The 14,356-nt window shown below is 42.1% G+C and overlaps 1 protein-coding gene across 2 annotated transcripts in view; it reads left to right on the top strand.

Annotated features, from left to right (window-relative positions):
- F12 (coagulation factor XII) overlaps window positions 1-14,356 on the top strand; it is an 87,163-nt gene that overhangs the window by 34,113 nt on the left and 38,694 nt on the right. For both annotated transcript variants that reach the window (XM_073651174.1, XM_073651175.1), the window contains exon 5: window positions 5,329-5,436. In XM_073651174.1, coding sequence (XP_073507275.1) covers window positions 5,329-5,436 — 108 coding nt within the window. The remainder of the gene's footprint in view (window positions 1-5,328; window positions 5,437-14,356) is intronic.

The raw sequence follows: 14,356 nt of genomic DNA, 5'->3' as shown, positions 1-14,356 counted from the left end.
CGCATGCGGTAAGCGTGAGAGACTTGGCTCTTCTGGATGCCGTCACAGCCTGACACTGAGGAGCGCAAGCATGCCTGCGCTTCTCAGTGTCTGCGGGATGACAGGCTGGATGGCAGCTTTCTGCTGCGATCCAGCCTGTCATCTCGATGTAGCAGAGCTGGAGCTGTCCTGGGAACCATCGAAAGGTAAGGATGATGTTGGTTTATTATTTTTCTTTTATTGCAGGAGATCGTTGGCTTCAGCTGGAATGGGCGTGATGGTAAGTATGGTTTAATTTAGAACAATAAAGAATTGTGTCTTTATTTCAATTAAAGGACTTTATTCTGGGTGTTTGTGTTTTTTTTTTAACTTTGACTATGGGGTTAGTAATGGGGGTGTCTTATAGACGCCTCTCCATTACTAACCTGGGCTTGATGTCAGCTGGCATTATAAGCTGACATCAACCCCAACCCTATTACCCCACCAAGTGCCAGAATTGGCGCATCCTATGGATGCGCCATTTCTGGGGCGGCTGACGGCTGGTGTTTCTAGCCTGGGAGGGGGCCAATATTCATGGCACCCTTCCTGGGCTATTAATATCAGCCCCCAGCTGTCTGCCTAGCCTTTGCTAGCTATTAAAATAGGGGGGACCCCACGTCATTTTTTTGGGGGGGTCCCCCATTTTAATAGCTAGTAAAGGCTAGGTATTCAGCTGGGGGCTGATATTAGTAGCCTGGGAAGCTCCGTGGGTATTACCCTCTTCCCAGGCTTCAAACATCTGCCCCAGCTGTCTGCTTAACCTCCGCTAGAGACTAAAATTACGGGGAACCCCACGCCAATTTTTTCTTAATAAATCCTTTATTTTAACACTAAATGACAAGTACAGTAACCAACACTATCCTTATTATATATGTGACTGACATGTTTCTATCTATCTAATCTATGTGTGATGCTCTATTATTTCTGTTGTAAATTGTCGGGTGCCGATACTGAATTGCCGGCCGGCTTTTTTAATGAGACGGTGCTTGAAAACACTAATATTTATTTAAATAAATCCTTTACACTAAATGACAAGTACAGTAAGCAACACTGTCACTGTACTTCATATATATATATGTGACTGACATGTTTCTATCTATCTAATCTATGTGTGAAGCTCTATTCTTTCTGTTCTAAATTGTCGGGTACCGGTGTATGCTGCTGCTGAATTGCCGGCTTTTCATGTTTCACTGTGAGCACTGTTCCCATCGATTTGGGCAACCACCTCCCCCAATACATTCTACATTATTGTTAGTTGTTTTCCTTCATGTAGAATTAACCTACAAGGAAAGAAAGGGTTTATTTTCATTCCGATATTTGTGTCCCATTGACTTGCATTGGTTTCCGGTATCGGAATCGGCGATATCCGATACTTTTTGGGTATCGGCCCGATCCAATCCGATCCGATATTTCCTGATATCGGAAGGTATCGCTCAACACTAGTTACTTCTAATAGTTGCTGGATGGTTTTGAAGCAACAGCACTACTTCTGCATGTCACAACAAATATGATTGTTTTTCAGAATGCGGACTCTTAGGCTGTGCTCACACTTTGTAGCCACAATGTTTTTTTTTGCCACAATCACGGTAAAACTGTGACGTTCAAGTCACGATTTTTGAACATTGTGACAAAAGATGCGTTTGTCACAATTGCAGCAAAGCACCACACTACTTTCATTCCTTGCTCTGTTGCATTGGTGTTTGGCTTCTGCATTGTCACTAGTCACCATAACTCATACAGGTTCTTATATTTGGGATTTCTTCCCACTTTTCTTAAATGACTTTTTGTGAACACTTTTCGCACAATTTTTTATTATCAATTGTATTTCAGTCTTTTATATTTGCAATATTTTTCCACATTGCACCTGATACTTGTCATGGCACTTGTGACGCTAGTCACCACTCATGGACAAGCCGTGAGGCAGCATAGTCAGGAGGTCCGGGGTCAGATACCAAGAAAGCTCGTCGTAATCTAAGGGGAAAGACAGAGGCATAGTCAGGTCATAGTCTGAGGTCAGGATTCCAGGAAGACAAAGGAGCTATGTAAATGGATGGTCAAAGGCAAGTGCAAGGTCGGGCAACAAGAAGTCAGAGCACAGAGCAAACACACACCACTTGAACTAAGCTATAAATGGAAATTATTGAAACAAGATAATCACTCCGAACAGGAGACACATGGAGGAAACCACACACTCCCCGGCCCTGATTGAGCAGCTGGACTGTCACTCACAACACTGACAGCTCAGCAAGCCCCAGACTCCCATTGGATAACTGAGCTGTCCATCACCATACTTACAGCTCAGCACATTCCTGCCCTAGATTGGACATCAGAACTGTCACTCACTGTGTTTAGACACACCAATTGGAGGAATCGTGACAGCACTCTATGATGTTGGCAAGCACTTTGTTCAATACCATATTGTCACCTATCTCGCATTATTGTGTTGGCTCTTTAAGGATTGTCTCTATATTAAGTATTGGCTTGATCTTTTTTTATAGCCGTGTATTTACTGCTTACATTTATCCAATGCGTTTGATCTGTGTACATACGGTATATAGTTATTGTTAGGGACCATATTATTTTATCACTGCACTATTTTCTGATCCAGTGCCGATGGGTGATTGCTTTTTTAAGGGCACATACTATATTGTATTGATTGTTTATGCTGAAAGGCATTTTTGTGCATGTTCTTTTTTTGGACTCTTTGGACTCAATAAAATAACTATTTTTTATTATTGGCGATTCTTACTCTTCACAAACTTCTTTTTGTCTTCAAAACTGTTTATTGCCCAGTATGTGGTAAGTAGATCCCATTTGGTGGTGGCCACCTTTTTTGCATTTTGACTACAAAACACCAGACTGCATTGCAAAGTGTGAATGCAACATTCGACGCATCAAGCTAGATGTAAGTTTTTAAGATTCCTGCAAATGATGTCAGGGAGGAAGAGGATTGTGCTTAATTCAAAGCTTTAACTCTCAATATTCTCAATTATTGGATAAAATCAGTTTTCAGTGAATACAGACTTTCCATTTACTGAGATAGGAGTCAACCGTTGCTGTTCATAAAGTTCTAAGGAGTGGCGAGAACTACTGCAAGTTCTCCTTAAATGACACGCACACTTATCTAGCCATTTAATTTTTAAAAAAAAACTTAGAATGCAAAAGACAATAATTAAAGTAGTAATACTCACCTTTCTGATCCACAACTGGTCTTGTTTCAGTACTTGCCCTTCCTTCGTTGGTCTCAGTTCTGTTCAGTCTTGACACAGACATATGACTGCTGCAGCCAGTGTCAGACTGAAGAACATTGGGCCCACCAGAGGATTTGATTCTGAGGGCCCACCTTTATCCCCCACTCAAGAGCCCCATAGCAGCTGCAAGGTTTGCACTATGAACTCTCCTGAAGGAGAAGCCAGGGCCCACCGGAGGATTCTCCAGTTATCTGGTGGGCCAGTCCAACCCTGGCTGCAGCCAATCCCTGGCTACATTTCAGTCCCATTGATGGGGCCTGTGAGAAGTGATTAACATGTTTGTGTTGAGACAGGTCAGGATGAACAAAGACTGAAAGGGTAAGCAACAAAACATTTAGGCAGGTATTAAAAAAAAATCTAAACATATTTGGTAAAGTCACCGAATGGCACAAGTAAAAACGACTCATACCATAAAAACAAATCCTTTGGTATACAGTTACTTTGGTGGAAAAATAATAAATGTATGCCTCATGTTTTAATTGTGCAAAAAATCCTAAAAACTGAAGGTAAAAAAACCTACAGTATACGTTTGCTGTCGCTGCATTCATACCGACTTGAGGAATAATATTTACCTGTTAGTTAACAACGTAAGTAAAAACAATTGTGGAATTTTTTTTTCATTCCCTCCCCCAAAAACTTAATAAAAGTTAAATATAAATTATATGTGTTCCATAATTGTGTTACTAAAAACACTTTAGTCATGAATCTATAATATATAAAAAATAAAAAAGCTAATTCTTGGAATTAAAAAAAATTGCATGGTCATTAATGGGGCTCTCCTGGAACTAAAAAAAAAAGTAACTAAAGGAAATATCATTATGATAAATTGCTAATTACTTTTAATTAAGAAATGACAATTGTTTTGTCAAGGGAAGTAATCACAATATAATTAAAATGGCTGACAGCTTGTTACACTGACAGAAACATGTCCTAGATCAGAGGTCCCCAACCTTTCTGACCTTGACAGCCAAATTCAGGTCTTAGAGAGGGTCGGGAGCCACATCCAGCTCCTGCCCCCTTCATAGTATGGACACCCAGAGTCCCCTATTACTGGTATAATGACAGCCAAAGCTTTTCCACTGAAATCACACCAAGGCAGTATACCAAGCTCCAGGGTTTCCAATCTTACCCCCATTCAGATCCGCTCTTCTGTGCAGGGCTACACACAAGACATCATCTAGAGATCTACTATTAACAGCTGTTTACTATGTGGCGCCCAGGGGATGGGGACTACTCGGTGCCCGGGCCTTGATGCCTGGTCTTGGGGGATGTCGCGGTGGTCGGCTCCCGGGCCCGTACCCTGGGGTCTCTCTTAAAAAAGGGGAAAATAAAATGTCAAAGTTCGTGACGCCACCTGTGGTGTCTGGTGAGGATCACCAGCGCTGTGGCAGTCCACTGAGGCCGGTGTTACGGCAGCGTTGATGGTGTAGCTCCCCACAGGTGGAGCTAGTCCTCAGGGCAGTGATGTTTGACGAGGTGCACGATATGGCGGTGACCCAGCCGGGTCCAAGGAAGAACAGGGGACACACACACACACGATTTGCTTCTGTACCTTTTACTGGTGGAAAAGTCATGAATCATTTAAGAACCTGATGCTATTCTTTCATATATACCTGCACGCAACCTCCGATCCTCACAAGATCTTCTCTACTCCCCTCTTCCCACAATCACATACAAGATTTCTCCCGTGCATCCACCCTACTCTGGAACTCTCTTCCCCAACATATCAGACTCTCGCCTACCGTGGAAACGTTCAAAAGGAGCCTGAAGACCCACCTCTTCCGACAAGCCTACAACCTACAGTAACCACCGCTCCACCATACTGCTGCACGACCAGCTCTACCCTCACCTACTGTATCCTCACCCATCCCTTGTAGATTGTGAGCCCTCACGGGCAGGGTGCTCTCTCCTCCTGTACCAGTCACTGACTTGTTTTGTTGAAGATTATTGTAAGTGTATTTGCTATGTACACTCCTTTTCACATGTAAAGCCACATGGAATAAATGGCACTATAATAATAAATAATAATAATATGCCAGTATAAATGTTCTTTTTACAGATAATTGTGAGAATAACCCGTGTGAGCCAAGAGGTGTGTGTGAAAGCACTTTAAGGGGTTACAACTGTATTTGCAATGAGCCATACACAGGCAAGGATTGCAAGAAAGGTAAGGTGAAAATCTTCCTTAAAATCTGAGATGTTAAAATTAAGCTGTACCATCAAGAATGCAGAAAATTTCTAATTATAAGGAAAGTCACTGAAGACACCATAGGAAAATATTGGCTGTGCCAAGAGTGTGTTCACATAGCATCCTTTACCTCCATTTTTTGAAAAAGCACTGACAAAATGCTAAAAAGAATGGACCTATTAATTTCTATGTAAAAATTACTTGCTGTTCATATATTCAGGCGTTTCATAGTTGTTTTAAATGCTTAGACTTTCAAAAGATGCCAAGCACATAAAAGACGTAATTTACATTTTTCAAGCAATTTCTATTAGGAAGATGCTCAATAGGTTATGATAGAAGTCAGTGGGAAGGCTAAAAACCGCCCAATAGATACCCAGTGTTATTTTGAGTAGTCAGCGTTTTTGCTTAAAAAAACACTATAATCTTCATTAATTAAATACATTTTTTTATTTAAAACTAACTTTAAAAGGCACCCACAAAAAAGCAAAAAAAAAAACAGCTAAATATAAAGCCAGCGGAAAGGAATATAGAAAAAGCATTCAGGAAAGACGCTAAAACAGACATTCCAGGTTTACATGACTTCAGAAATAAGGTACGATTCCTGAAACCTCTTCTGCTTTAAAAATGACGCTGTGTGCACATACTCTATTGGCTCATATGACCGTATTTTCAGTCTCAGTTTTGTCCGTGGGAAAAACGGACCACTTGGCTATTCAGATGACCTTTTTTTCCATATGGCTCACATGCCCACATGGAAACATTGCAGCATTCATATGTCTTTCATATTTTGGCCAGGGCCCCACTATCCTCTTTTCTTGTTTTGACTTGTTGCATACACTGGTGGAATCAATGGGGTATTGTCAAGAGGAAGATGAGAGACACAAGACCCAACAATGCAGACGAGCTGAAGGCTGCTATCAAAGCAACCTGGCTTCCATAACACCTCAGCAGTGCCACAGGCTGATCGCCTCCATGCCATGCCGCATTGATGCAGTAATTGATGCTAAAGGAGCCCCGACCAAGTATTGAGTGCATTTACGGAACATACATTTCAGTAGGCCAACATTTCAGATTTTAAAAACGTTTTTCAAGCTGTTGTTATAAAGTATTCTAATTTACTGAGATAATGACTTTTGTGCTTTCATTGGCTGTAAGCCATAATCATCAACATTATATATAATCCATTTCACTTTTTAGATTGAAGAACTGAAATAAATTAACTTTTTGATGATATTCTAATTTAGTGAGAAGCACCTGTATATGGGACTGTTCACATGCCTGTGTATTTTTGCACTGACTGGTCTGCACAAAATCAAAGAGACATGTCCAATTTTCAGCAGAGTCTCGGATCAAACTCTGAATGAGGCCTAAGGCCATGTTCACACGTTCAGTAATTGGTCAGTATTTTACATCCGTATTTGAAAGCCAAAAGCAGGGGTGGGTGATAATACAGAAGTGGTGACGTATTTTTATTATTCTGTTATACTTTTCCTCTGATTGTTCCATTCCTGGTTTTGGCTTACACATACTGATGTAATCTCCAAATTTATTAACAAAATACTTAAAAGAAATTTAGAAATCACTCCACAAATGGCTCTTCTCTCATTCAATATGGAAAACTTGGACCCCTCAGTTAGATCCATCTTGATTCATATCTTCTTGGTGGTGAAAATTTAAATTCCATTTTTCTGGAAAAAAAACAAACCCTCCCAAATTCTCTGATATTATTGAAAAAATAACTGCACATAATTCATATGAATACAGATTAGCTATTGCAAATGATTCTGTTAGAAAATTCAAAAAATAATGGGAACCATGGGATCCTTCCCTTGCTTAAAACTAGATAATAATTATAATCTTTGTAAAACTATCTTACTTGGTTCTGCTTTAAAATGCCGTGAAATAACTATTCATGCATTTTTATTTTGTATGTTTCTGTTGTTAAATGTATTATTTTTTCTTTAATATATCACACTTATTACTGTTTTAAATATGACTTTAATCTGAGTTCTCCAATCTTCTCACTCCCTTATTTTTTCCCAGTTCTCTCTTCTTAATAAATATTTACTCCCCCCCTTTTTTTCCTTAATCTTCCTCCCTTCCTTTTCCTCCCTCTAAATATTCTTTAAAATTCAATAAAATCATTGAAACAAATACTGATGTAAAATACTGACCTGATACTGAATGTGACCTAACAGTGGGGTATCAAGGAGTATTCTGACAACTCCTGTGAGTAGTCAATTTGTAAACTGGAGGCTTCTTAAGGCAATGTTCCTACAATGAGTATTTGATGAGTTTTTGATGCAGATTTTCTGCAGCATTTCTGCATCTATTAAGGAAATTCGATTTCTTGCGTTTTTTTACATGCGTTTTTAGCCTGTTTTTGTCGTTTGTATGTCATGTTTTAAATAAAGCAGCTTTGTTTTTGATACATCCTGGTATTTGGCTTTGACAAAACTTTAATAATACATCATGTGGGGATTACAAGCATTTTTAGTGTGTTTCCGCCGCAGAAACATACTAAAATCGCATGTGCACTTTTTACCTACAAAGTTTCCCCATCAAATGCTTTACTATTGGGAAAATCTGCACCTAAAAGTCAGCGTACCCGCAGGAGAAGTTGACATTTTGCGGATTACAACCAGGTCAGTTTACGTGTTGTTAAAAAGCACAGTGGGCATGAGATTTCTATAAATCCCATTATCTTTGCTGGAACTGTAAGACGCTGCATCTTTTGCGCAGCAAAAATATGCAGTGTTAAAAACTCACCAAAAACTCATTTTATGAACTTAACCCTATAGATTGCAATTCTAATTATAGTAGAGAATTGCATTTTGAGCAATTAATTTGTTAAGTCTATAGTACTGCTTAAATGTTTAGGGCCTACAAGATGCAGGGATGCAAGAATATTTTTTTTGTGTTTTTTTTATACCGCATGTTAAGCAACAAAAACTAACATTTCCAAAAATTAATGTTAGAATTTGTTGAAAAAAAAAAAAACATTTTGTGTTTTATACCACTGATTTTTGTTGTTTAACATGCGGTATAAAAAAAAACAAAAAATTATCCTTATTTTTCTCTGCATTCAAAAGCCCTACCAGTTTTATTTTCTCTTTCTCTCTGATGTAGTTGTATTAGGGCCTATTTTAATGGGGAACGGCGTTGCAGTTTTTCTTGGTACCATTTTATGGCACACTCAATGTGTGCACTGACTATTACAAAGACAAAAAAAAAATTAAGGGCTGGTGGATATAAAAAATTGTTAATCTGCCATATTGTTTTGGATTTTTCTCATCAAAATCATGGTACATTGAGAAAGCGCCATGTGCGTGAAACAGCCGTAGACTACTAACCTGTTGCATGCAATTCTTTTTGTGTACCTCTCAGGGGTGGATTAAGAATAGCAAGGGTCCTGGGCAGTTTAGAAGGCGTGCCCCCCCACACACACACATGCACACACACGATGTATCATGTGACATGTCACATGATCCCCTTTGATAGATCATGTGATAGTTTACATGAAATTAATTTTGCACAATATTAATATATTATAATCATTTTTTTACATTACTTGTATGACTTAATATTGAGCACAATTAAGTATGCTGACATCCCCTATATACAGTATGAGACCCTACACACAATATGAGCTGCCACATAATCTACCTATACACAGCAGGAGGCTGCACGCAGCCATCTATACACAGCGGGAGGCCGCACGTAGCCATCTATACACAGCGGGAGGCTGCACGTAGCCATCTATACACAGCGTGAGGCCGCACGTAGCCATCTATACACAGCGGGAGGCCGCACATAGCCATCTATACACAGCAGGGGGCCGCACGTAGCCATCTATGCACAGCAGGGGGCCGCATGTAGCCATCTATACACAGCAGGAGGCCGCACGTAGCCATCTATACACTGCAAGAGGCCACACGTAGCCATCTATACACTGCAGGAGGCCACACGGTGCCATCTATACACTGCAGGAGGCCGCACGTAGCCATCTATACACAGCAGGAGGCCGCACATAGCCATTTGTACACAGCAGGGGGCCGCACGGCGCCATCTATACACAGTGGGAGGTCGCATGTAGCCATCTATACACAGCATGAGGCCGCACGTAGCCATCTGTACAAAGCGGGAGGCCGCACGTAGCCATATATACACAGCAGGGGCCGCACAGAGCCATCTATACACAGGGGGAGGCCGCACGTAGCCATCTATACACAGCGGGAGGCATCACGTAGCCATCTATACACAATGGGAGGCCGCACAAAGCCATCTATACACAGCGGGAGGTCGCACGTAGCCATCTATACACAGCGGGAGGCCGCACGGCGCCGCCCAGATACAGCGGGAGGAGGCCGCACGGCGCCCCCTAGACACAGCGGGACGAGGCCACACGGCTCCCCCCAGACACAGCGGGAGGAGGCCGCACAGCGCCCCCCAAATACAGTGGGAGGAGGCCGCATGGCGCCCTCCAGATACAGCGGGAGGAGGCCGCAAGATTCCCCCCAGATACAGCGGGAGGAGGCCGCACGGCGCCCCCAAATACAGCGGGAGGAGGCCGCAAGGCGCCCCCCAGATACAGCGGGAGGAGGCCGCACGGCGCCCCCCAGATACAACGGGAAGAGGCCGCACGGCGCCCCCCAGACACAGTGGGAGGAGGCCACACACAGTCACACACACACACAAACATATACAGACATATAGGGCACGCATAAACACATTTGAAACACAAAAATACATATAAACAGACATCACACAATGATATTTGCACACGCAGACACACTCTGACACACACGCACACACACACGCGCACACACACACGTCACTCACCATCCCCCGGCTCGGCTCCAGGCGTCGTCCAGCTCCTCTCCGGTGCAGCAGTGCAGGGCGCACACTGTGTGACGTCACACTAGCAGACACGGCCGCGCACAGGGCCGTGTCTCCTAGCTGTGACATGGCCAGGCCAGCACAAGCACACAGGGAAGTTAACAGGTGCAGTGCTGGCCCGGCCGAAGAAGAAGCAGCGGCCCTGCGCCGCTGCTGGGGGAGCGGTCCGGGGGCCCGCCGCCTCTGCCTGCCGGTGTGTGCCGCATTGGCGCCGCGCATATTATAATGAGGGCAATCTGGCCATGGGCCCCCTGGAGTCCCGTGCCCCTGGCGGTAGCCCGGATTGCCCTCATTATAATCCGCCTATGGTACCTCTCCACCATGCAAAGAAAGTAAACAGCTGCTTTATCATTCTACATAGTGAGTCTAGATCTACTTTTTGATGCTACATTTGATGTCTCTCAGATATTGTGCACCGCCTGTTGTGTCCCAATGTGTTTATCCAGTTTCTGGAGCATTACCAACCTTATTTTCTCTTAAATGATCTTTTGGATTTTTTACTGATATTTTCTGGTTTACCGTTTTAACTAGATAAAATCTTTCGCATTTTACCTTGTGTTTTAAAAAAACTTGAAAGTACAATTCTAACATATTTTTTAGTTCCGCTAAGAAATCTGAACAGAGCTCCCATGATCAGAAACATATGTGCATATACAGTGACTTGCAAAAGTATCCCCCCCCTCCCCCTTGGCATTTTTCGTGTTTTGCTACCTCACAACCAGGAATTTCACTGTTTTTTTTGAGGGTTTGCATCAGTTCATGTAAAGAACATGCCTATAACTGTGAACATTTAGTTTTCTTTTTATTGTGAAGCAAACAGCAAATAGGACAAAATAACTGAAAACTTCAATGTGCATAACTATTCACCTCCCTAAAGTCATTACTTTGTAGAGTCTTCTTTTGTGGCAATTACAGCTGCAAGTCGCTTTGGATAAGTCTCTATGAGCTTTCCAGATCTTGCCACTCTGATTTTTGACCAATCCTCAAGGCAAACCTACTCCAGCTCCTTCAAGTTAGATGGTTTCCCCTGGTGAATAGCAATATTCAAGTCTGACCACAGATTCTCAATTGGATTATAGTCTGGGCTTTGACTAGGCCACTGCAAAACATTTACATGTTTCCCCTTAAACCACTCAAGTGTTGCTTTAGCAGTTTGCTTTGGGTCATTGTTTTGTTGGAAGGTGAACCTGTGACCCATTCTCAAATCACTGACAGACTAAAACAGGTTTTACTCAAGAATATCCCTGTATTTCACACCATCCATCTTCCCCTTGACTCGGACCATTTTCCCTGTTCCTGCTGCCAAAAAACATCCCCACAGCATGGTGCTGCCACCACCATGTTTCACTGTGGGGCTGAGCTGTGTTGGTTTGGCACCAGACATAGCATTTACCTTGGTGGTCAAAAAGTTCAATTTTAGTCTCATCTAAACACAGCACCTTCCTCCATACATTTGGGGAGTCTCCCACATGTCTTTTGGCAAACTCAAAACGAACCTTACAATTTTTGAATGTAAATAATGGCTTTTTTCTGCCCACTCTTCCATAAAGGCCACCTCTAAGTGTTCGGCTTATTGTGGGTGTATGGACAGATACTCCAGTCTCTAATGGGAACTATGCAGTTACTTCAGGGTTACATTTGGTCTCTATGCTGCCTCTCTGATTAATGCCCTCCTTGCCCAGGCTGAAAGTTTTGGTGGGTGACCTTCTCTTGGCAGGTTTGCTGTGTTACCATGTTTTTTCCATTTGATGATAATGGATTTGATGGTGCTTCAGGGGACCATCAGAGATTGGGATATTTTTTTTAACCCAACCCTGACTTGTACTTCTCAACAACTTTTGTCCCTGACTTGTTTGGAGGTCTCCTTAGTCTTCATGGTGTTGTGTGATTAGCGGTGCATTTTGCTTAATGGGGTTGAAGCCTCAGTGGCCTTTCAGAAATGGTGTGCATATACTGACAGACCATGTGACACTTAGATTGCACTCAGTTGGATTTCCTTTCACTGAGGCTGCGAGCCCACTATGCGTTTTTCAAGCATTTTTGCCGCTGAATTTCCGCAGTGAAAATGCTTAAAAAATGCTTGGTAATACATGCCCCATGGTCCCCAATGATAATCCGCATGTGCTGTGCACATGCTGTGGAAATTTCCGTTGCGGATTATCATTGCGGAAAAATACGCAGCATGTCCATTAATTTTGCGTAATTGCCGCCATTGACTTGCATTAAATCGCTTAATATCTGCATGACTACATGTGCACATGCAGATATTAAGCGATTCAATGTGCGGATGGTACCCGGGTCTGTAGAAGAGGAGACTCTCCTCCAGACCCGGGTACCATAGTACCTGTTAAAAAAAAGAATTAAAAATAAAAAATATACATTATACTCACCTGCCGATGTCCTCCAGTCTCCTCTGTGGTGCTTCCTGGCTCCACGGTGGCTCGCGATGGTGTAAAAGGACCTTCCATGATGTCATTTAGTCATGTGACAGGTCACATGACTAAATGACATCATGGAAGGTCCTTTTACACCACCGCGAGCCGTACGAGAGACCGGACGCACCGGAGAGAAGACCGCGGGCCATCAGAAGGTCAGTATAATTTTTTTTATTTATTTTTTACCATTTTTATTCTTTTTTTAACTATTAACTTGGTCACACTATATAAATCCATGCCGGTTGCATGGATTTATATAGTGTGACCAAGTTGTCAAGCACTTTTCCAAGTGATGCTAAAATCGCTTTGAAAAGCGCTTGATAACCCGCATGCAGAAATGCATGTGAAAACGCTTCTACCTGGCAGGAAAAACGCATGTAAAATCCGCATGCCAGGGAGAAGGGGAAAAAATATGCAGCATTTCTGCATCGTGGGCACATAGCCTAAGTATGTGACTTATGAAGGTAATTGCTTGCACCAGAAAGTTTTCAGGGCTTCGTAGCAAAAAGGGTGAATACATATGCACATGCCAATTTTTAGCTAGTTGATCTAATAAATTAAATTTATGCCTATATTTTTCTCACTTCACCAACTTAGACTATTTAGTGCTGATGCAGCACACACAAATCGTATTACAAAAATATTTAAACACAGGTTGTAATGTTACAAAATAGGTAAAAAGATAATGGGGGTTGATACTTTCGCAAGCCACTGTATATTACATATGTTATTATAACTAGTGAAGGAGTTGACAATAGCAACCAGTTAAGTTGCCTTTTCATCAGGGCTGTGTAGTTGGTAAGCCAAATCTTCGACTCTGACTCCAACTCCGACTCCTCAATTTCCATGACACTGACTCCAACTCCGACTCTACGACTCCGACTCCCTCATACATGGCTCATGTTTAAGTGATAAATTTACTGTAGCACAGATTCATCTCAGCTAAAAGTCTAGACCCTTAGATCAGGAATAGGACAAACATTTATAGGACATTTCATAACTTTCCCAAATTCTTATGAAAAAAATATTCCCCTCAAACTGCATTGAACTACTGTACCCAATTTATTATTTATTTTAGGAGTTGGAGTCAGTCCATTTTATACCGACTACGATTCCAACTCCACCAAAATGGACACCGACTCCGACCCTGCTTTTCAGTTTCGAAAGGACCTCTAAAAAATGAGATTTGGAGTTTGATTGATTACTGTGGGCCAGTCCTTCACCTTGCACCAGTTTGATATTCCTAGAAGGAGGCCATGTCATTATTCTTTCAGCTTTAAGGCCTTTACTGGCAAAGTGCTGAAAGATGGCGGGAGCATTAGTCAACACAAATGGCATCACAAGGTTTTCATAGTGACCCTCAGGTGTATTGAAGGCGGTCTTCCACTTATGCTCCTCCTTAATTTGAATAAGATTATATGCCCCCTTGAGATCCAGTTTAGAAAACCATTTTGCTCCTTCGATCTGATTAAAGAGGTTCGGGGTGAGAGGGAGAGGATATAGATTCCGGACCGTGGTCCAATTAAGTTCGCGAAAATCTAGGCATGGTCATAACCCCCCCTCTT

The sequence above is a fragment of the Phyllobates terribilis genome, unplaced genomic scaffold, assembly GCF_046119375.1.
Source record: "Phyllobates terribilis strain yellow unplaced genomic scaffold, ASM4611937v1 Scaffold_11__3_contigs__length_659146591, whole genome shotgun sequence".
Taxonomy (NCBI): domain Eukaryota; kingdom Metazoa; phylum Chordata; class Amphibia; order Anura; family Dendrobatidae; genus Phyllobates; species Phyllobates terribilis.
This window is presented reverse-complemented; position numbering and strand designations above follow the sequence as displayed.